Genomic DNA, 23,572 nt, shown 5'->3' with positions numbered 1-23,572 from the left:
AAATCATTGGATAAACTTGCCTGTCTGAGCTTGCTAGCGTCGTTTAGCTACCCCAACCTGAACCGCCACAGTACTGTATTCGCCCCCACTGTTCAGGTCCGCCGAGAAAGCTAAGGTTTTGGAGGCGGGTGATGTGTATGCTGGTGCTGTTCAGCTGTTGCCTCCGCGAGCTAGGCTAGTCATTTGAGCCACGGGATGTATACGAGGTAGACACTACCTAGGCAGGGTCTTTGACTTTTTACCTTTCAGGATCATCAAGCTAGTAGATAAGGAAGGAGCGAGGTAAAACTTTGTAAAACGGAACTTGTAAAGTTTAAAAAAGAAAGACAGACAGAAAATGTCAGACCTAAAGTAGCTTGGCAAAAAAAGTACCGCGGCATATTCCGGATGTGTATTGTATGATCATGATTTGTTGGCATTGGCACTAACCACAACGCGTGATGGTTGCATGATGCAAAATCCCCTATTACCCATTCTTGGCTGGACCTCGACCAGACTTCATTCGCTTTTAGATTCATGTCGTATGATCTCATCACTTGGGAATAGCATAGCGTCTATGATATAGCCGACTTGGGAACTATGCCTACAAATCAGAATGCATGATCCATCATCGATCGCGGATTTGGGACAGGGATTGTTGATAGATATGGCAGGACAGCCGCATTGGCCCCACGTGGAGGGTATTACCCCAGCTTTTACGTGCTTATTATAATTATTGGACCGATTGGTTAGATTCTGGATAAGTGGGAGGACTAGAAGGGTCTACACGAGGTTATACATAGCTAATAGGAAGAATCCTTCGAATCATGCTATGATATGAGAAAGGTATTTCCATCGCCCTTACTCATTATACCTCATAACTACCGTTCCTCTTGTCGGTACTTGCAAATGAATCATCATTAGACTCCATGGAAATCACCTCGGTTCGGTAAAAGCTTCATATCCCCGCCTTTCGCCTGAGCCATCTGCCAACAGGGGTTATTCCTCTACCTCTTCACTAAACTCTCCGGCTGCTTCCGAGATACATCTCACTATCATCGTCTCAGAGCCAACCAGAGCACATCTTATGGAATTCCCGGCGACAGCCAAGGCAGCAATAATAGGACTGGGCTCGCATTGAACGTACCTAGCATCCAGGCCATTATGAGAGAAGGCTGCCAATCCTGAAAAACATATGATTGTTCCGTATTTCGTGTCAAAAGTTGCGTACCCGAAGGATTTGGTGGGGTAGGCATTCCAGGGCTATGGCTTGAGGTCGTTGGTTAATTTTAAGCGATATTCTCAGGCATGTATGTACCCCGACCTCGCCGAATATCGCCGAGTAGTATTGCGGTCGTAGCAAGACCAATAATATGACTGTCACTATCAGCCCCGCTAGAACGAATGCAATTGAGTATCTCTTACTTGGCCAGCCGAGTTGAGCATGTATTCGTACCGCATACTTATAGTCACGATGAAGTCGTTCATGCAAATCATTTGCAAGATAGCCACTATTGTTCTAAGGATAAACGAGGGCGTTGACATTTGCTGGTGGGCAGGTAAGACAGGAAGAGCACTCTTCTTTTGACTAGTCTCCTTCTAGTGTGTCTGCTTTTGACTATGTCCATTATTGGCCGACTGCTCCCTTCTTTGCCCGATACCGAAGTTCTGCCGGAATTCGCGGGGTCTCGCTGTAAACATGCCGTATGACAGATTACTTCGGCGTCGCCGGGTTCGCCTATGTATCTTCTTGGGAGATTTTTTGCTATTCCGGGCTTACTTTCAAGCCATAGGCCCCAAAGCGCACTTATGCATCAGTATGATAGTGATAAAGCCAGTCATTAGGGAGAACGGTGAACATTACCTGCACTGTACGAAATGAGTAGTTTGTTTCAATTCGATCGATGCAGCAGGAGCCAATTCACTTGATGTTAGAGTTCTTGTGTGCTGGTCAACCGCCCGTAGCTCTCTTTACTGCATTTGTGCCTCGCCTCGGAACTTAGACACGTCCGAAAGCATCTTCCCGGCCCCGAATACATCTCCACAGACTCAATATGATTTCTTTGAAGATTTTGCCCAAATAAATTTGCTGGGAAAGGTTTGCACTATCATGGTGGATGGTAAATTGTCGTGGCTAGGAGAGCCTTCCAGGTGTTGGAGCTGTGGAATGCTGAAATCCGGACCTATTTGGGACCGCGATGTCAGGCTCAACATAGAGATCGTCATCACTGGCTCTGAACACAATTGATGGTCAATTTTTCGCAATCCCAGCTTCGCTCTAGCGATGAATAGATGTGGCAGGAGGACGAAGGGTACGATGACACTAAGGTGAATGAGTCGTATGCGTACTCTCCAAATCCTCTAGATTTGGTTGAAATATATATTAGCAGACGAGCGTGGAAAGGACCGAAATTTCCCCTCGTGCAAATTTCTATACAGTACCGTACAAGAAGTACAGCCTCGATTATTCTCTCTCAGAGAGACGGCGAGAGCTTCAAAGGTTTGAATGTCTGGACTTAACTTTGGGGACACCAGTTTGTCGTTTTCCAGTTGTCATTGAGGTGCATCATTATGGTGAGAATTATGTGACAAAAAGTTGTTTTAAGGATCTTTTGCTCCCGAAGTTACTTTCATAATTTTGTTCACTCGAAAACTGAGCTCTTCTCATCAGACATTGCTTGATTTTATGGATACCGCCCTCTCAAGCTGACATGTTTAAGCTTAATAGGATCGGAGAATAAATGTGGGGCCAGGCAGTGATGGGACGTGTGGCCGATAAGGATGGCTACGAATGCGATAAGAATGTACCCAAAGGCTAACATGCGACCGACAGCCACTATACTGTAGCGAGAGGAGCTTCAGGATGACATTTCTTTTGATATCACGAGTTTCCCCATAATATTCCCAGGGTAATATCTCCCAAAATAGCCTCGTTCCCACTGGATTTGAGGTAGTCTGTGGCCAATTAATCTATTGAACCTGGCGAGTGCCAGGGAACTGCGACCGAAATGACGTCGATGCTGGGAACATGACAGCGCCAATGACGTAGGCCCGTTAGCTGTCAAACAACGATCGCATTGTCGCCGACCTCCCTCTTGACGTCTCAATTAATCACAGGTTGACCAGAAATATTCTCCGAGAACTCGATTGAAGATTATCGCAAAATCTTCTCATCAACCAACTGTCAACTCGAACTGAAAGCCCGCCCAGTGAGCCGACCGGGACTAAACAAACACTAGACCTACTTCAAGTCGTCGTTGGGCGAAACCCAGGACACCGAATGGCGACAGTTTCGATTAATGCTCCCGGCTTGAGCGGGGGCCTGCTTTATAACAATGGGTCGAACAATGCGAGGGTGTGCATCACCTCGGAGACGGGCGAGTTCGACATGGAGACGATCAAAAACTGGCAGGATGAAGGGTTCGATGTCGTTTACCTTCCGTTAGATGCAGGGGGTAAAGATTATGAGAGCCGGTTGAAAGGGGTCAAGGAAGGCTTGGGAGTTGGCGAGAACTATGCAGTAATTGGTAAGACATCCTGAAATAGGTCAAGAGAAACATATCGTCGAAGCTAACTATGAGCAGCTTATGGCGAGGCGGCCAATTATTGTTTGGATTACTATCTGAAATCGCAAAATGCTAGTCGTCTCTGTGCGTTGGTCGCATACTATCCCAGCGTTATCCCTGATACTCGATCCCGCTTTCCACTCTCCCTTCCTGTGCTGGTGCACCTAGCCGGTGATACTGTGGACGTCACTACTATCCCGGTCGCACTGGGCCTGCAAGGCAAGAAGAAACGCAAGACACGCCCTATCAATCCCGGTATTGGAACTGGTGAAAGACTCGAGCTGGCATACCCGGCTTACACCTATGATCATGCCCAGCCGGGCTTTGCCGAACATGATATGGAGGAGTATGATCACCTCGCAGCAGATCTGGCATGGACTCGAACAATCAAGGTATTGCGCAAGGGGTTCTCAAGGGAGGCAGATCTGGAGAGAAGATGGGAGGAGCATCAAGAGGGTAAGCCGAAAGCTGGAAGTCCATCGTGGCCTATGCTAATGGAGAATCAGGCAAATACTTCGGGTCTAACATCACCAAGACTATGGACGCGTATGTTTTGCAAAAGAAGCCTGCAGTCACGTATGTTCCCACTGTCAGCGGAGGAATCGGCACGCAAGCTCTACGCCGCTTCTACGAACACCATTTCATCGGCAAGCTTCCCCCTTCTATGCGTATTCGTCTGCTCTCGCGAACAACGGGAGCCGATCGTGTAGTCGATGAGCTTTACGTCTCATTTGAGCATTCCCAAGAGATCCCATGGATGCTTCCAGGAGTCCCTCCCACCAACAAGCGTGTCGAAATCATCATTGTCAGTATTGTCAGCCTGCGCGGGGGCCGTCTATACTCAGAGCACACATACTGGGACCAGGCCAGTGTGTTGGTCCAAGTCGGCCTTCTGGATCCGAAGCTGGTCCCGCAGTCTGCGCAAGGAGTTGATCGTCTCCCCGTTGTCGGTCGCGAGGCTGCTCGTCGCATTCTCCATGAAAACCCAGAGGAGGAACAAGTGGACTACCACAATCGCATGATTCGGCGTGCCCGAGCTCTCAGGAACCGGAGCGCCCGCGCCTCGCAGGCCGGTGAGGAGTCTGCTGCCGAGTTGAAAAGTGAAGCGGAAACTCCTATGCCCATCCGAGAGAAGAAGAAGGGTAAATCAGTGCAGGAAAAGGGAGACTCAGGACCAGCGCAAATCGATGCTAAGGATGGTGCAGCCGATGAGTCGAATGGAAATGCCGATGATGACGATGGGGCAGTCACTGAGACAGAGTCGACGGCTAAAGCCAAGCCGGAACCTGCCGACCACAAGGCTTTCGTCGAGGAAGGCAGTGACGAGAATGGGCAGTCATGACTGAGACTATTTGTTAGACTGCCGCGCTATGCTCGGTGGTGGTGAGTAATCTATATTGACTACAGGCTGAAGGTAATATGAAGCGAGCCACTTTATCTGAATTTCGTTTCCGGTTTTAGCGATAGTCATAAGTATTGTGACGACAAATAATTTGTGACAAACAGTACCATCGTGTCCTCTTTGGGATATACCACAACGCTTCAAAAATCTGTTCCAAATAGCATGTTTAGTTTAATAAAGTCGAAATCTATAGGGGCAAAGGATGTTACCAAAATGCGGTCGGGTAGCCAATTCTAGGTACGGCATGGCATGTCTTGCTGACCTAAAACAGTGAATGTGGGTAATAATGCGAGAGCAAAGGCCAATAGAAATTCACGACATGTATGATTCAGTCTCTTGGATCGAATATCAGAAGAATTGTTCTCAATTGGGAACTCTTCTCATAGTCCTGACAGGGGCCAACCCCTCACCACCATACTGTTCCAAGTCAATCACAATTGGCTCGACATCCCTGAATCCAAATTTCTCATAGAGCGCATGGCCATCATTCGATGATTCCAGCCAAAAATCTGTTAGCCCATGCTTCGCGGCTTCTTCAAGGCCTTGCTTGATCAAAGCAGAACCGATTCCATAACCACGATACTCTGGAAGTGTGGCCAAAACTTGCAAATCTATCTATCTAAATTAGTTGAAATGTCCAAAAATGGCATGTTGAACGATAACTTACGTCCAAATATCTTCCCAGACATATATTTCTTTCGCATCGCAACTGCCGACCGAAGGAATAAATTGGCGCCTTCTTGATTCGCGGTAGGCCGCCACTCGATATCCTTCCAGTCGTCAATCACCTTGGGCTCAAGGTAGAAATGCCAAAGGCTAACGGCGACAATCTTTTCCTGGCCATCTGAATCGGTAACCACGGCCTTCCACATATGCGCACTATTGTCATTTTGGACCTTATCGGCGAGGTCTTTCGATCGAGCAGTCGTATCGCTAGGGGGCCGAACAATACTAGCGAGATATTGTTTCTCGGCTCTGTCTTGCTGGCATTAGAGTTGGAAATATCCTCTATCGTTGCGAACGCTGCGCAATCAGCTTCTGTTGCGGCGACGATTTTGAAATCGAGTTCAGGCCTTGATGCAGCCATAGTGACAGGAGGCAGATGTGTTATTTAAATATTCAAAACTTGAATTGCACGCAAGTTTGGAGTGGAAAAGGGAGGTTCTGGGGACGCGTCCCTTATCTACTCCTGGTGGGGCCTTTGCGATGATTCACAATGCTCGAATTGACCCTAAGCCAAAGCTAGTGCCCGACTAGCAAGGTCGTCTCACACGAGCCATTATACCCTTTCAGCCCCACACACGGGAGACGAAAAGCGCCTCGCCGATGTTACCCTCGCCTTTGTGGAGGTTTCCTCGTAAAATTTCTATCAGGACCCGAACTAGCGAAGGCTTATCAACGCTTATACTAAGGCTTACCTTGAATCGTGGCATCTTCTGTGGCTGAAGTCGTGCATGGCTGCTTGGGCTAGAAAGTGGATATAACAGACTAGCGCTTCCGACCGTCTTTAGCCCCAGGGCGCAGTCCTATATGTGTCTCGGACTAAGGTTGAATGCCAATGGGAACTACCTCTTTATGGAAGAATTGAGACCAAGCACGCAGCCTCCTGATCAATGAACTGCTGTTTGTTAGGGTCTACGGTGGTGTGAAGTCAGCCACAGCAGGCCGCAATTGACCATCATCTACACTCGGCTTTAGCAGAGCCGCATTCTACCAGCCTCATTATATACTACTGTACCCTTCGTCCTACTAACCTGGAGGTTTCTTCCATATCTATCGAACTTTAGTTGTGGTTTCTTACACTGCGATGCTATATTAACCATCATCTTCATGCAGTCACCCTGCAACCCAGGGTATGCACTGGAGGATGAGACGTGAACACCCTGTCAGCCTTCCGATTTGAATGCACAGCCACAGGCCATACGATCCCATGGATAGATTACTCCCAGATCTTGAGCTTGGTCAGAAGTAGAGCAACAGAGATTCAAATTGGATGTATGTTGATTGGAATCCTACATAAGGCCGCCAACATGCACATTTCACTGGTTCAGGTGCGTGATAATGGAGGAAGAAACCTGTTAAAAAGGCCACTGAAGAGCTACGTATATTGAGACTAATTTGAATATTTCGACGCATTCTTCAAAGCCTCACAAGTTGACACAAATCCCCAACAATTTGTGACATTCCATTCCCACACCTCACTCGCACCAAAGGGCGTGCCTGTTCCCACTCCATCTCGCAACATGATACAGTCGTATCCCTTGCTGAACGCATCCGTCAACGTACTACCAACACACTGATCGGTATTCACCCCTCCCAAAAGAAGTGTGCTTATCCCCTCTCGTTCCAGGAAACTCTCTAATTCAGAGCCTGATCCCCATAGCCCAGACATGCGGTTCTTATGAAATAGTACATCCGGCTTTGATTGAGTGTTGTCCCCCAATATACCATGGCTCTTCTTGTATTCCTGATCGAAGGGATCGTAGAGTGCGGCGTTCCAGGAATCACGCATGAGTACGCGCCCGCCGGGGACCGTCTTGTTAGCAGCCGACTCCACAGTACCGAGATCCGTTCCGAGGCCCTTATAAAGTGCGGGGTTCTTGATTCGGACCATGTTCGGCGCTGAAGGGAGAGGACCATTCTTTCCAATATGATCTTTCGAAGATTGACCAGCTTCGTAGCAGCTGAAGGTGCGCATGATTGCTGGTGGCATAGTGCGTAGATCGTTCTCAGTCAAACCCCAGCACAGCCAAATGACTCGGATTCCGTGATGCCGAGCGGCTGGAATACCAGCGCTAAGGAGCGCATTCGTGGCTGCTTCTGCTGGAGTGGGCTTGTCTCCGGCTCGTGGTCGCACTGCTGGATGTAGAAAGAAATTCTGCAGGTCGATCAACAGGAGTGCGGTTTTCTCAGGATCGAGTCGAGTTGATTGTGTTGTGGTTCTCAGGCTGATGAGGTCGTTGGACTTTGATCCTCGAGAGAGGTCAATAGTGTTGCAGCCGGGCTCGTAACGCCAGAAGTTCGTTGCACCATGTCCAATCATTTGTGTAGGTACCATTTTGGTATGTTTGAGGGAAGTTCCCTCACAAGTTACAATTTTATCGTGGTTGACATTTTTTTGGTGGCCAATCTCATAGCGCCTTCTCGGGACATATCTCATGTAGAAAGAGCTTATCTAACCCCTTCCCCGCACCTAGTCGAGACGGATTCAAACAGCACCATACCAGATCTTTAATTTCTAATCTGAAGAAGGTCTGGCGACGTTTCGATACCAATACTGGTGTAATTCTTTTTTCAAAGTCCCTACAGGAAAGCTGCTCCGTTTGCCGAAATCAAGCATCTAGATTCATTTTCAGTCAGCGTATCTTGGAAGACCGGCTTTTGCTCAATGATGAAGGAAATGATGAAGAGGGAGCATTTCCACCCTTTCACATTGCATAAGAACACCATTATCTTTGCCACAACACATAATATTATTCCTCCATAAAAAGTTCATGGAATGCTGGATTGAGTACTTCATACACTCGGTCAATGTACATAGTCTAACGTCTTGAAATGCTTTCCCTTTTTTCTAAAGCCCCCGCTTGCCTTCTATCCAAATAACGGTAACCAGTCTAGATAGTCTATCGGCCGTTTCTGCAGACCAATATCTCACATTTTCCCTTTCGAATCACACAATTGCTGATGCTATACTAGACCCATGGCACTTTTTGGAATAGGACGAGGCTTAGCTACCTTTTCGTACTCGGCCATGAACCGCAACAAAGTCTCCTCCTCATCCGCCCTGGCCACCAAACATGAACCGAATGGTCCATCATTGTAGCGAAGTTGTCCTATCGGGACCGTGGCGACGGGATACCTTGATCCTGTTAGAAAACCGTGAGCCAAAATGACGCTCGATAAGGTATTATCTGCAGCGGCAGCATGAACACATAATGGAGAGTCTCCTGGAGCTGCCGGGATATTGATATTCTACTTGTCAAATAGCTCATCCAAAACAGCCCTCGCGGCTCGTCGAAGTTCTTGTTTGAGTGCGTCTATATGCTCCTTCGTGTCACTGCTGTTTAATGCTCCTTGCAGATCATTCTGCATTATGTTAAGTTTTCACTACACGCTCACAGGATTGTATCCTCCCTATCAACGTACGGGGTGGAATGGCAATTGCGCTATTCTCTCTATTAATTTTGACATATCTCCGACGCTTCTTACCGAGCACTCGTCAAAACAGTCAATGGGAATACTCTCCGACACCCGGGTACTTCGGCAGCCTGTACGCCGCTCGATCTATCTTAAGCCCCTCTCTGTCTAGTGTACTTGAGACTGGAATCGAGCGAATAAGTAGACTTAGGCCTAAGTCTCTTAGGTTTATTTAGCTATCTGAGTGGGAAGAAGGAAGATCCTACTAGGAGGACTGTTATGATATACCCTGGCATGAAGTTATTCCCAAGTGTTGGTGCCTCAGGCTTCCCAGACCTGATAAGCCGGCAGGCTTTCTGTGGAGGCTCGCTGGGGCTTCGGCATCAGTACGTGTACGAACTCCTGCAGGGAACACCCTTGACAGAGGTTACACAAGCCTTGTGGTTACTCCGCTCCCATCCTTCTACCAAGGATACATCTCCTTCCTGTTTGAGCGATGAGACTGTATATAAATTGACCCATGTTGAAGAGGTTTTACGATCCTCAAGAAACAATCTTTGACTATCTCACGTAATTGACTTGGCCCCGTTTCTCCTACCTGATTGACAGGCCTCTACCCTGACTTGTAGATTATATTCTTACAGGCACCCTAGCTACGTAGAAAGACGTATTGTAGGCGTCGCCGAAGCCCTCGATCTCTCCAATAATATCTTCAACCCGCAGGATCTCCTGAAGCTCTATAATCTGTCGCTTACGCTTAGCAGGGTTATCACAGCGAAGGCGAATGCTAAGACGCTTTCGAATTCGCCGAAGTGTCCTGCTAGACGTTGGCTTTCCCTGCTCCTTGAGGATGCGTAGAATCTTATCTGAGCGAAGAGCCGTTTTGTAGAGTTGCATAACAAGGTCATCGGTTTCTTCTGCTTCAGGAGCCCTTCTAGGGCGGCGAATACCCTATTCAACCAGACGATTGCTGATAGTGCGCCCTGTAACGGTAACACCGTAGTCATTAGAGAGGATAGCCGCGATAGCTCTGTCTGATTCACCACGGCGAGCTATGTTCGTAATATCATCTTTGTATAGGTCAATATCGATTCGAGGCGTCATGCTGAAGGCACCAAGGCAGAGGAAAGGGATCAGAGAGGTGTAAGAGAGAACATAATATGCAGAAGAAGAGATGCAGAGGAAGAGATGCAGCCCTAGGAGGGGGCCATGAAAGCAGACTAGATTGCCTATTCGGGTCTGTTGATGCCTAGTTTATCAGGTATACAGAGCAGGCGGTCTTAAAGGCGGTATGTGGAACGCCACTTTCCAAAGGTGGCCACTACTGTCCACCGTAGACTAGGAGTTAAGGACGACTGGGGACGATTGGAGGACGATTGAAGGACGATTGAAGGACAATTGGAGGACTATTGGGGGCATTAAATTCAAAACCCACAGGTGGTAATTAACAACATCGTTGATATTTCAGTGACGCCAAGCTGAACATCAGGTTCGTCCACTTTAGGCAGAGTGACTGTCACGTGACTAGACATCAGACACTCCCCATGTTTGACCTCTATCTCAGGGGAAACGCGCATCCACATGCGCATCGACTTGCTAGCCTCTGTGAGAGCCAACAGTTCAGCTTCAGTGGTGCTTGTTGTGACCGTTTTCTACTTCGCAGCCTTCCAATCCACCGGTCCTCCAAATATTTTGCAGAGATATCCCGCAGAGCTCTTGCGATCGTGACTATCCCCGTATGAGGCATCGCTGCATCTGGATTTTCCAAGAATATGTCGGAGCGGGGAATACTATTACACAAGCCCCCTATTCTAATGTAAAAATGCTACCTGGTACAGCGGTGAATGGTGGTGTCTCCAGAATTTCTTGATCCCTGCTGTAATCCTGCAGGGCGGATTGGTTTCTGGAAGGGTGTGAATGTCTGTCCACATTTCTGAGTACAGTGAGTATGTATGTATGTATGATTTCATTTACGCTGGCCCTGAATTGTTTACCTGGACGAAGCTTTACCAGGAACTGTTTACCTTTGCGAATATCGTTCAACCACCATCAATATCTCCAGATCAACCCGGTAGAAGCTTGGAAGAAAAAGCCCGATACGGCAAGGAATCATGATATGTGTAGAGTGACTGGCTTTCTCGGGTTTGAGCGGCGTACGTAAATGCTTCCAAAATGCAGTAAGTTTCTGTGTCTATTATGGCTGGGTAGGCCTAGATCTTCGAACCATAAAAGGGGCAATCAAACCAATCGTACATTTAGTGCTCGAAGAGACCTAGCCTCTACCGTGTCAGGTTTAGAATAATCGGAGTGGGGCGCTGGGAAAGAAAGCGGGTGTCTCTGGAAAGGAAACTGTTTTCGAAATTCTGTGATCTCTATTACAACAATATTGAAAACTTACAGAACGGCAATAGGATATTTCTCTCTCAAAGTTCCCCCATATCTATAAATAAGCGCTGGCACCGGAGTCATGCCCAGGGCAAGGAATCCTAGAAGAGAATTACCCCAACCCATTCCCAACACCTTATACATGCTAGGCCCAGCCAAGGGCAAAAACGCACCGAACAGACAACGTACAGCAATTAACCCCGCAATGGAGGACGCGGCAAACGGTCCAGAAACATCGATAAAGTACGTCTGAATGGAGGCAAAGATTCCGATCATCCCAAAGCCGAACGGCACCAGACCGATAATAGGCAGAATCCAATGGATGTGTTTATCCGCTGTCCAACCGTACCAAAAAAAACTGATTGGGATGAATGGGGCGGCAATGAGGCAGCTCGCGAGGCGCATCTCGGGCTTGTAAACATTGTTGTTCTCTTTAGTGAGGCGGGTGACTGTGTCGTCAGAGGTTTTAGCTACAACGGTGATGCCGATGATGAAACCAATTCCGAGGCCCAGGTAGGCGAGGCCGGCGAGCTCGACGGGCCAGTCGTATTGAGTGGTGAAGAGGGTGGTAATTGTGGTGAAGAGGAGATAGAGCAGTCCAAACACAAAGGACATGTAGAGCGTTAAGAAGAAAAGGATTGGCGAGCCGAGGACCATTTTCATGGGCCTTGTAATGCCGAGGAGAAGACCAGCAGTGGCGTTTGGAGCCTGGGATTCCTCGCTGTCGTAAACTGCATTAGCACTTCCACGCTTTTGAAGCGGTTTTCTGTGCCAACGGAGCATTACAGCGTGGTTAGTTTCCTGTCCAAGAACGAGGTTGACGATGGCCAGTGTTCCAGTGGCAATGAGTAAAACCCAGTAGACCCATCGCCAACCTGCACGCTGTGCGATAAATCCTCCGATTACTGGGCCTACCACAGGGCCAAGGAGAGGGCCAACTGTGAACATTGCATTTGCCTTTCCTCGCTGGGCAAGCGGGAAGAGGTCAGCGATAATGCCTCCTCCGATAGTCAAGCATGCTGAACCGCCGACACCGCCAAGGAACCGGAAGACGATAAGACTCGCCAGATTAGGTGAGAGCGCGGCGCCGAGCTGCCAGACGGCATGGAAGAAATTTGCACCATTCAATACTATTTGACGGCCATAAGCTTCGCTTAGAGGGGCCAGAATCAGTGGGCCGAGCTGAATACCGTCAGTGCATGAGCGTCATAATTGTGCTAGTCCAGAACTTACGGCGAAACCAAGAACGAAAATGCTGACAGCAAAGGAGTTGAGGATTTGTGAAGTAACCTGGAAGTCCTTATCCATAAGATGTATACCTGGGGCAGGGATGGATGATGCCAAGGGACTGAAGCCGTTAGTAAGTGTACCTCTTAGGAAGTACCCGAAGTGCTAGCATACCTAAGAAACGCCATGAGGCTGACAAGGGACAATAAAAGCCACTTTCGGCGCTTGGAAAAGTTTCTAGATTTATCAGCACATTCTATCGCGAAAGAGTGAATATTCCTTACTGTGGGTTGATGTCCTGATTCTCGGCTTCCACCGTAGGTCCAAAATCGTTCTTCTCCGTGTCCACTGCGGACCATGAATTGTTGGTGGCTTCCTGAGCATTCATGCCGGAAAATCTTCGAAAAAGCGTTATGGAAGAATAGCGTGGGAATTAAGCTATGGGAGATAGAGTGGTTATATAATTTAGCCAAATTTAGGGGAACAAAAATAACAATAAGATTGCGTGTAGTTCGGGCACCGCTGGGACCCTGCTTACTGTGCCTATTCTATGTGTACAATTCTACAAGGCTAGAGTACCATAATAACAATACTCTGCCTACTAGCCTACTACTCGAATTCATTCCTGAAAAGAAGTCCGAAAAAGGGGCCGTAACCCCGCGGAGGAAAAAAGGGCGATGACAATACTGCTCAGGTAGACGGACATAGACCGGCGTTAAGAGCAGGACCGATACCCCGGGGGCACCGAGTCAGCATCCTAGGAAAATACCTAGGAGCTAGCTACTATTCCGCATCCAAAGTTAATCTTCTAAATGGTCAGGCATTTCGTTTCAATGAGCCCGATTTGTGATGCGCCCGATGGCCATCGGCTCTGCCGACGCACATCTGTCGGATGTCTCAAACGCTCTCGAATCCTCACACCTGGACTGTCGGAATGGCCTCTGCCTGCAATGGTGCATACAAGGTACTACGTAATACTCCCGATACCTGTAGGACCTTGAGAGCATGTAGCTATATATTGTCACCGGAAACGATAGACACTTCGACAGATTCAACACCATCTTACAAATTACTCTACTATCCAGAATCCAGCACCAAAAATGTCCAGATGCACTGCCGCCAACAGTGCCGGCGATTTCCGCCCTACGGCCTCGCAGATCATCGACGACGAAGACCTCGAGAACAAGCTTCCCGACAACGTCATGCTCATCACTGGTTTCTCTCAGGCCTAGGTGTCGAGACTGCTCGCGCGCCCTTCCGCACCGGCGCAACCATCTACACCACAGCGCGCGATATGAAAAAGCAAAGAACGCCCTAAGCGACATCGCTAACAGCCTTGAGCTCCACTTTCTAAAGTTGACTTAACTTGCTCGACTCCGTCCCTGGCTGCACGGAAGAATTCAAGTCCAAGAGTAACCAACTTAACCTTCCGATCGAGAATGCTGGTGTCATGGCCTGCCCCGAAGGTAAGACCGCAGACATGTTCGAAAGCCAGTTCGGCACCAACCACCAAGCCCACTTCCTCCTCTTTTACCTCCTGAAAGATCTCTTGCTCTCCTCCTCTACCCCTGCTTTCAACTCCCGCGTCGTGGTTGTTCTTCCAGCGCCCACCGTAATTTCTCCATCCACCTCGACAATTTGAGCCTCGAGTATGACCCTTGGGAGGCATATGGGCAGAGCAAATCAGCAAATATCTGGATGGCAAACCAGCTCGAGCGTCGTTTTGGATCCCAGGGTCTCCATGGACTGAGTTTACACCCTGGTGCTATTAGAACAGAGGTATTACGCCATGTTTCAGAAAGACAGTTGGATTCGTAGGGCAAGGATGAAGAATTGAAAAAAGTCTGGAAAAATCCGCAGCAGGCAGCTGACACTACGGCCTGGGGTGCGGTGGCTAAGGGATTGGAAGGCAGAGGAGGTGTTTTCCAGAACGATTGCCAGATTGCCGGGGCGTGTGTTGCACAGTCCAATGGTCAGGCTGGACCTGGGTATGCGGAATGGGCGTACAATCCTGGAGAGAATAAGCTTTCGGAAAAGACGCTTGAGCTCCTCAATTTGACTTAGTTTCGATAGATTTGTGAAACGTACCTATGATTAGCAGATAAGTGCGATCAGAAGTAATCCTTGTTCAGCCGGTGAGAAAAACGTCTACTAGGGCTGCATTTTCTAGTCTAGACAGAAATGTATCTTTTGGAATTTTGATTTAAATACACCACATTTCTCCTAGTGCTTGCACAACACACCACGGTATCTGACATTGCCCCTCTTAAGTCTGTCGAGAGTCTTGTTGATACCCTCAGTCGACAGCGGCTCGCACTCAATAATAGCGCGAATGTTATTTCGCGCAGCAAACTTGAGCATATCGGAGTAGGTTTTCTTGGAGGGCATCGGCGACTGAACCTTAGCTCCGTTGACAAGAAACTTCATGTGAGGCAGCGCAAGCTGGGCCTCGGGGCCGGTCGCGGTGAGCGGGAAAATAGCAGAGCCCTTGGCAAGAATAGGAAAGAACAGATCCCAGTCGGGCAACTCAGCGGTGGTGACAAGGAGGTGGTGGACCTTGCTTGAGACGTCGGAGGTGAGGTCCGTCTTGCCACGGGTCGTCACGAAGCACGAGGCGCCGAGCTTCATTGCATCCTCCTTCTTGGACTCCGTCTGGCTGAATACCACAACTTCGCATCCCATAGCCCGAGCGAACTGGATGGCCAGATGGCCGAGACCTCCCATACCGACGATACCGACGGTGTCGGAGGGCTTGACACCGCAGAGCATCAGGGGTGCGAAGACGGTGATACCACCGCACATCAGGGGAGCGGCTTGCTCGGATGGCATGTTATCGGGAATGCGGAAGACGAAGGATTCCTTGCGGATGGCTCCAGTGGCGAAACTTCCAGAGTCCAAGTTAGCTGTTCCATAGTAGACCGGGGTATCGCAGATGGTCGGGTAGCCGTCCATGCACTTCTCACAAGTACCACAGCTGTCGAAGGGATAGCCCCAGCCGACGCGGTCACCGCTGGAAACAGATAAGTCAGCCGTTGAAGGATACGGGGAATGGTTGGTTGGGACACTTACACCCTCAAGCTCTTAACCTCGGGTCCAGTAGCTTCGACAACGCCAGCACCTTCATGGCCCAGAGCTATGCCGAAGGGGATACAGTGAAGATCAGAGCCACAGACGCCGGAGTGAGTAACATTTATGTACACCTGATCACCAGTGAGGGCGGGGCGCTCAGTGGTGTCTTCTGCAATGCTGCCGTCCTTCTGGCCGCGCCAGACGGTGAATTTGTAGACTGAGCTCATAATATTTGATATGGTATGAATGCAAGAACGATTGACTGCTATTGCAACAAGTTGTTTAGACTGAGGAAAGAAAACACATCTTATAACCAGAGACGGGATCAGCGAATGCATCATTCCTACGGTATCTGGCCTGCGGTTACGGTGGTGGCGTCTGCTATCCAGATCCGCAATACTCCGGCAATATAACTTTGTAAAGCATTCAGCGAGGTTGCTAACATGGTAACCGTGGAAGAGGCTGGCCCACTGGCTTTCTTCATGTGGATAAGAATCTGACTCTTCGGGTTTAACAAATGTGGGGTGCATTAATTACAACATATTTCGGCCTTAACTACAGGGTCTTTCGGTGTTAAGATTCTGATGACAGGACGGGTTAACAAGATTAATCAATTCTTCGGGTGCAGTTTAGGGTGAGGAAAATACTAATGAAATATCTATAATATCTATGGTATCCATGCTCCATTACACATGTCGCTCAGTGCACGTAACTTTGCGAGAAATCCGTATGAGCTTAATCAGCTTCCGAAATGATAATTAAAAATCGGCCGGGACAATCTTAGTTTTCACTACCTCAGACACAGTGAATTGACCCATCAGAATTTGATATACATACATAGTAGTAGTATGGCTCGGAATTGCATCTAACTAGTTAGTTAGTTAGAGACAAGATACTGAATTAGTCAGCACTCAACGAAATCGAATTTCTCGCCACCAACGAACTAACGATAAAATTCCCGGGTTAACGTTTTCAAATTTGCACTACAAAAACCTTAATTTTTTAAATAAGCGAGATCTCCATCGCTCCTTTGAGAAAACCTCTATGCGCTCGGCCGTTTTGTTCCAAATACCCAAGCAAAGAGAAACCCTCACATATCCGTTTGACTATCGTTCACCACCCCCAAGAAACAAACACAATTCATATTCTAAGAGAAGAAGCATAATAACACCCTAGGTCTAGCTGATTACTAGGACAAAATCGTTTCGGGGCAGAATTTGTCAAGAAGCTTCTCACAAGGCGAGATGAAGTGTAAGGATATACTCTATAAGTCAGGATAGAGGCCTGTCAATCAGGTAGGAGAAAGGGACCAAGTCAATTGTGTGAGATAGCCAAAGACTGTTTCTTGAGGATCGTAAAACCTCTTCAACATGGGTCAATTTATATACAGTCTCATCGCTCAAACAGGAAGGAGATGTATCCTTGGTAGGAAAATGGGAGCGGGGTGAAACACGAGGCTTGTGTAATCTCTGTCAAGGGTGTTCCCTGCAGGAGTTCGTGCACGTACTGATGCCGAAGCCCCAGCGAACCTCCACAGAAAGCCTGAGGCACCAACACTTGGGAATAACCTCATGCCAGGGTATATCATAACAATTAGCGACGTTCTTGCCTTAGTTAATCTCGACCTTGGTTATTATCGTCTCCTAGTAATTAGTTACGAGGAAGACAGTATAAGAGCCTTTGATTGCTACGGCAACAGAGAATAACGAGTTTAGGTCGCCCTATAACAAACAAAGGTGTCGGTATCTGTACAGCCTGTAGGGTAGGTAGCATTAAAGAAGGTTATATAAGTATATACATTTACAACCTCAACCCTTAACTTAGCCAACGCCTCCGCGGCCGGTTTTGAAACATCCCGTGTAATCCCACGAACTTTAAACTTCTTCAACAATAACGAGTCAGAAAGGAGACTCTTAATGACGGAACCTCCCTGAATGCTAGTAGCGCCAAAAACGGTAATAATCTGAGACTTAATAGCGATGGTAATACGAGCCTAAATTTTTGAAAGTCTGTGGAAGCCGCAGGGACCAGCTACATTTATATAGCCTACGGAGGGCTTTTGTTATGCTGTTACACAATACTAAAAATATTGTCAGAGCATTGAACTAGCACCTTTGCGCAAACTTTCCATCTCGCATGTCTTCCATTGCACGGGGGGTGTCCGTTTTCGGAGTTTCGGACGAGGTGACCGATTACCAATGTGCCGAAACATTAACCAGTTAACCGAGTCGTTAGACATGCGATGGCATGTTAGGTGAACTCTGCTTTAACGTGGCGTTAACACCGGTCCAATAACTACCGCCTTCACCTAGGATAAACGGCCCCATGTAACCTTATTCCTCAGCCCCGAATTGCAACGGCCGAATATCGATCGGCCTTAGAAATTCGGCCGAATTCCAACTTATTGGAATGCCGCCGCGCCAAAGCATTAGGATCACCAAACGTGCCGAACTCGTGTACCGACATATCACCCACACTCTCGTTCCCACCGCATTTTCATACCCAATTTTCGAATACATGATGCAATTAATCCACCAAACTAGCTAAAATCATATAAAAGACAGCTCTCCTTTCTCCCTTGCTTCCTTTTCGCTATCAATTGACCTCTGAATAGTTACTCTGTTTAGTGCGCATTGAGGGCTTAAAACTATGCACGATTTCGAATTGCTTATCAAGCTTCCTCTCGTGAGCAGCGTTTTCCTTCGCCTTCCTCTGTTGAATCGACCGATTCGCGTCACGAGGCTTCAGTATACCATCCTGGCTAAGCGATTTAACCTGCCGTTTAGTATATACCCGACGTTGGGGGTCTTGCGCAGCCCGAACGCGCCAAAGTGGATCCAGTGTCATAGCAAGCTCCTCAGGCTTATCTAGCTGGTGTTTGAAAAATTTGGCGATATTTCATTGCGCCCTCTCTAAATCCCTATTGAGATCTCTTATTATCTTCGCTTGATTCCTCTCGAGTGCTTCAATGGTAGCAGGAGGGCTATTATCCACGCTAGAAGATAGAATTTCCGGAGATAGAGTGCGTACACCTGCTGATCGAAGCTCTGGTGTATATAGCTCAGGAATAACCATCTGAGTCGTCAGATCGGCCACGATCTGACGACCATTCACTGGGTAAATACCACGATCTTTGAAGGATTGACGAATATTTCGCGGATTAAAGGCCCTTTCACGAATTGGTGCGATAATCCGAAGGAAATCTGATTTCATGCGGTCGGCCACTCCAAAACGATAGCCCATTATTCGTAAGCCGAAACTGCTGCTTATAAGTCAAAAAGGGCTTCCCATCGAGCGGTTGACAGAGGTGAGTTGAATGCGGTAGAAAGGTGTATGGGACAATCAAATTATCCTCGCATTTTTAAAGAAATTCAAGGTAGGATGCGCGCCGTGCCCGTCGAATATAAGATGTCGCATTTCACCCCCTTTTAACCGGTAGGTAGTAGCAGTAGCAGTAATAAAGCTATTCCAGCTATTCAAAGAGATATACCAAATCCTCGGCACCGTACTACTCGGGCCTGTGATGCCTGCCGCGCCTGCAAAAGAAAATGTGATGGGAAAATGCCGAGATGTTCGCAATGCCAGGCCCAATGCTCAGAAGACTGCTGTTACTCCGACAAGAAGAACGTGAGACGGAAAAAAAAAACTTTGTTCTGCCAACCAAAGAATTCAGAATTATGAGGACCTTCTTCGCGATTTACTGCTGTATTACAGATACCCTCGAGGGTACCCTCTCCATGTCGGCTTCGGCAGAGCCCGCAGAACCCCGCAGAACCCGGAAAGCTAACCTCCTCAGGGCAACGACGTACATATAGATAGCCAGCAACATGGTGCCCTGAGCGGTCACACTCTGTTTTTTCTCTCCACTCACGAGACGCAATTCTCACGGTTGATGAGGATGTTAATCGAAATCAAAAGGCGCGAGCCACCGGGTATCATGGTAAAACCTCAGAGGTAACTTGGATTAAACATCTGTCGTCGAATATCAAACAGGAAGCCGATAAGCTGGGGTTTATTGATCTTCAGCAAACATTCGACATTCCCCACAGCTCCACAGCCGCTGCTATCATTTAGACGGACTGTGCGAGACAGCGACTGTTGAGGGCGATCCCTTTGAGTTGCCCCCGATCTGGACGGTAGAAAACCTTATAAGTTTATACTTTCGTCACGTCAATTTGGCGCTCCCAATCGTTCGCGAAGATCTCTTCAAGAAGCAATGCAATGAACTATACAATGATGGCTCGTCGATGCCTGGCAAAAAGTGGATTGCGGTGTTTAACCAGGTTCTCGGCATTGGGGCGGAGCTTCACAATATGAGCCGTAGAGAAGAGCGGATTGACAGTAGCACGTTCCTCGCTCGGGCACAAACTGTTAACTCCTTCGACTATATAACCGGAGCTCACGAGGATTTACAGGAGGTTCAGGCTCAAACCCTTGCGGCCCTATACTTCCTGATCACGTCAAATATTGATAGGTATGCGCCCTAGACAACATTGCCTCGTTTTGTTAGCACAGAACCTGCATTAACTTTTACAGAGCCTGGAAAGTGATAGGCATAGCCAGCCGTTTGGGCATTGCTTTGGAATTGAACTTCCATTCAACCCATATTTTCTCCGAAAGGGAATCGTTCGACGCCCGGGTCAATCTTTGGTGGTCGATCTTCCGACTGGACACGCTACTATCTCTAATGACTGGCAGATCCTCTGGGCTGGGTGAGAACTCTTCAATGGCCCCATTGCCCCTAGAATTCTGTTCCGAAGTGCTCTCGCCCAATCAACTCTGGGAACGACCCCCACAGAATCGCAGTATTCGGTGGACAATCTATCAGAAGCAGGATGACATGGCAAATCAACGGACGCTTTTGCAAAGTTTGACCCCGAGCCACTCCCTATTCCAGTTTTACTTGGTTGACTTGGATCTAATCACCCATACCATAGCCAATCGGGTATTTGGTATTGACATATTTCAGGACGGGTGGAGTGATATAGAGAGACGCATCGCGTATTATAACGTCAAAATGGACCTTTGGCAATCTGACCTACACTCCGCTATGCAGTTTGCCGATGATCAAGGGAGACCACGCACCGGATCACTTTCGGCCTTCCAGGCAATATTAGCGCTTCAGTCCTACAGCGCCCGCATTGTCCTCAATCGGCCTTGTTTTAAGAGGTTCGGTAACAAGAAGGAAGTACAGTTTCCTTCTTCGAGTTTCGGAGGCCAGACTGCTTCGAATTGCTTACATGCGTCACTAAAGTTGATATCCCTCCTTCCTGATTTGCCTGATATGGATTGGTATTTCCTCATTGGGCCATGGTGGAGCTTGTTACACTTTGTTGTTCAAGCTCTGACTATTCTGCTTATCCACTTGTCACTCGGGCCTGGTATGTGGGGCACCGCTCACGAAGGCATTCCCGAACTACAGGATTCTTTGTCCGCTGCTGATGTGTCCGGTACTATCCTGGCTGCCGCGGGAAAAGCACTGCTCTGGCTATCTAGTCTGAGAAAGATTAACCGTGCGGCCTCACGGGCCTTTGATCGGTGCTATGCCTGTCTGCAGCTGGTTGCGGTGACCAAAGCCATCGACCTAGGAGACATGGCACGCGATTCGCCATTTTCAAATTCTCCCGCGAGTAACTTGTCGGGGCAGGAAAGCTCGGGCAAGGCGTCAAACCGAGCACTCAGACGCATCGGCGGCCCAATCATTCAATTTCTATTACAGCCCTTTGCGTCCTTTGGCCCCGATATCGATATACACGTCCATACATCTGACCCAGCAAATACAACCTTTGAAGACATACTAGCTTCTCTAATGGAAACGGCCCCCTAGATTTGATGCCATTTGGGCGGGCCGTAGGTGTTACGTACCAGAGGAACCCGATGAAATTGTGCTCTCAATGAAGGAAACAAAGCTGAGGGAAGGATCTATTAGTTACAATGAGTTCGAAAATTACTGTATTGTGCTACAACTAATACGAATAAAAAAGGGCCGTGCAAGCCGAATTACATCAGAATACCTTTCCACAGCATCAAAGACAGAATGTGTGTTCACCCAGTCAACCAGCTTCGAGTACTTTCGACACTTATGCGGAAGTGCTCTGCTCTCCTTTATCCCGTCTTGACTTGTGACAAAACAGTGTGGAGTCACATCGCTTTGACACGCAAATACTATACTCAATGTCTCAATGCAGTGGTCTATATGGTGCCAGCTTGTCTTCTCTCCACCGCTGAGAGAGGGCAAGTTGCTATAATCCCAATGATCTCAACTTATGAACTGCCTTACAAAATTCTGTCGGGAATCCTCCCTTAGCGCGACAATCTCCAAGTCGACCTTGCCGTGACTAACCAAGCAATGAATCTGATGCCCCTCTTACAGACCGCCAACCCCCGCATCTGGTCCCGAGCCCACTAGCCGAAAATCACCCACCATGGAAGATTTGTTCAATCCCACGAGATACTCTAGGGGCACGGAAAAGGTGCCAACTGGTTCAGTGAGCATAGCATTCGCCATTGAAGTAGATGACTTGAAGGGGAATTGGACTCACAATCCCCTAACGCTCCCCATGCTTTCTCCGCAGCAGCGGAGGGGTAGCCGCTAAACTCATCCGGCCTGAAAACGAAAGCGAAAGCGAGCGAAGGTAAAATTTGCAACGTGGTCATTCTCATTTTCACATGATGCAAGGAAAACTCCGTCAGAGTGTCTTTGTCTTTGGGTCAGATCAATTCTGTCTCACTATTCTTCGGTGGTGAGTTTTCGAGTGCTGCCCACTTATCCGAGTCCCCACTAGCTGTTGGTCCAGGCTTCCCCGATTGACCCTGAAATAGACCCTCCGCTTGGTTAAAGATACTTGGCCATGGCTTCGGGGATTAGGTGGCGCTTTAAGGTGGCCGCGCGGTCAACCTACCTAACGGGGAACTTGACCTGCTTTCCGTGAGAATCCGGGTCACCCTTGCGGTCCCAATGTGATCACCATATAACAGATTTGCTTTCTTGGCGCCAATACTGGAGCCTTTACTGAGATTTCTGGCTTTAAAGGTTAATTTGTTCTTTGTCGCTCTAGACCGTCGGTAGCGTGGACGATCATGCGGCTTATCTACGTGAGTTTAAATCCTTTGCAATTTCATCCACCACAATTGGTGTCTATTTCATTGTGACGTCGAGTTCAATTCCACCTATTTTGCAAACATACAGACATTATCCATCTAGATTTGAACTTATTCAGTGTAGAACGTTCCTGTGGCGGTCGCCACATGGCCAAGATGGGGTACCCACCATCGACGGAATTGCCTCATCTACCACGTGAAATTCTAACAAAGGCCGGTTAATTATTGAGACACATAATGCCGACTGCGCTTCTGAAGAGAAAGACTTCAAGTTCGGTTCTGTTCCTGCAAACCTTGCAGGAACGCAAACTCTGAAGTCCATTTTTACAGACCAAGGCAAATCATATCGACCGAGACATAAGGCGCACAGGGCAAGACCGCCACTGACAGCATATTCCCCAGTTTTATCGTTTTCTGCCAGGGGGACGAGCAAACCATGAGCTGTCCCAGCTGGGGTGAATGAAAGGTTTGGAAACTCGGAACCATTGGAGACGTTGGGGGATTACCATTTCCGGCGATGGCAACAACGTTCGAGACCATCGGATATGGAAGATGATCCACTATTGCCTTAGCTATTGGAGAACCCCATAAAATCTCAACTTCAACCGTTCTTACGGTCAAGGGCAGAGTTTTAGATTTGCCACGACTCCAAAATCTCCACCGAGGACGATATATAGCTTCGAAGGATGCACGATAATGGCCCTTC

At 48.1% G+C, this 23,572-nt stretch overlaps 7 protein-coding genes across 7 annotated transcripts; 3 read left to right on the top strand and 4 right to left on the bottom strand.

Moving 5' to 3' along the window:
* Positions 1-3,259: 3,259 nt before the first annotated feature.
* On the top strand, positions 3,260-4,887 carry N7473_008843 (dienelactone hydrolase; the record flags this gene model as incomplete). The annotated part of the gene is made up of 3 exons (XM_057154783.1): positions 3,260-3,506; positions 3,564-4,001; positions 4,052-4,887. The coding sequence occupies 3 exons, from the start codon at positions 3,260-3,262 to the stop codon at positions 4,885-4,887; spliced, it is 1,521 nt and encodes a 506-aa protein (XP_057005913.1).
* A 423-nt stretch (positions 4,888-5,310) lies between these two features.
* N7473_008842 (GNAT family N-acetyltransferase) lies at positions 5,311-5,819 on the bottom strand (the record flags this gene model as incomplete). The annotated part of the gene is made up of 2 exons (XM_057154782.1): positions 5,311-5,558; positions 5,615-5,819. 2 exons carry the CDS (start codon positions 5,817-5,819, stop codon positions 5,311-5,313), a joined length of 453 nt encoding a protein of 150 aa, XP_057005912.1.
* A 1,241-nt stretch (positions 5,820-7,060) lies between these two features.
* N7473_008841 (cysteine hydrolase family protein) lies at positions 7,061-8,005 on the bottom strand (the record flags this gene model as incomplete). The annotated part of the gene is made up of 1 exon (XM_057154781.1): positions 7,061-8,005. One exon carries the CDS (start codon positions 8,003-8,005, stop codon positions 7,061-7,063), a length of 945 nt encoding a protein of 314 aa, XP_057005911.1.
* Positions 8,006-11,478: 3,473 nt separating this feature from the next.
* N7473_008840 (MFS transporter) lies at positions 11,479-13,084 on the bottom strand (the record flags this gene model as incomplete). The annotated part of the gene is made up of 4 exons (XM_057154780.1): positions 11,479-12,651; positions 12,703-12,817; positions 12,871-12,933; positions 12,981-13,084. 4 exons carry the CDS (start codon positions 13,082-13,084, stop codon positions 11,479-11,481), a joined length of 1,455 nt encoding a protein of 484 aa, XP_057005910.1.
* A 712-nt stretch (positions 13,085-13,796) lies between these two features.
* Positions 13,797-14,760, top strand: N7473_008839 (uncharacterized protein; the record flags this gene model as incomplete). The annotated part of the gene is made up of 3 exons (XM_057154779.1): positions 13,797-13,911; positions 14,094-14,308; positions 14,515-14,760. 3 exons carry the CDS (start codon positions 13,797-13,799, stop codon positions 14,758-14,760), a joined length of 576 nt encoding a protein of 191 aa, XP_057005909.1.
* Positions 14,761-14,919: 159 nt separating this feature from the next.
* On the bottom strand, positions 14,920-15,992 carry N7473_008838 (NAD(P)-dependent alcohol dehydrogenase; the record flags this gene model as incomplete). Its single annotated transcript, XM_057154778.1, has 2 exons — positions 14,920-15,706; positions 15,766-15,992. 2 exons carry the CDS (start codon positions 15,990-15,992, stop codon positions 14,920-14,922), a joined length of 1,014 nt encoding a protein of 337 aa, XP_057005908.1.
* Positions 15,993-19,663: 3,671 nt separating this feature from the next.
* Positions 19,664-21,592, top strand: N7473_008837 (fungal specific transcription factor domain-containing protein; the record flags this gene model as incomplete). Its single annotated transcript, XM_057154777.1, has 3 exons — positions 19,664-19,697; positions 19,840-20,239; positions 20,302-21,592. The coding sequence occupies 3 exons, from the start codon at positions 19,664-19,666 to the stop codon at positions 21,590-21,592; spliced, it is 1,725 nt and encodes a 574-aa protein (XP_057005907.1).
* Positions 21,593-23,572: the final 1,980 nt, after the last annotated feature.

Source organism: Penicillium subrubescens, assembly GCF_028828155.1.
Source record: "Penicillium subrubescens strain IBT 31985 chromosome Unknown utg000006l_segment0_segment0, whole genome shotgun sequence".
In the NCBI taxonomy this organism is placed as follows: Eukaryota; Fungi; Ascomycota; class Eurotiomycetes; order Eurotiales; family Aspergillaceae; genus Penicillium; species Penicillium subrubescens.
Note: the sequence above shows the minus strand (reverse complement) of the source record. Positions and strands in the feature narration are given on the sequence as shown.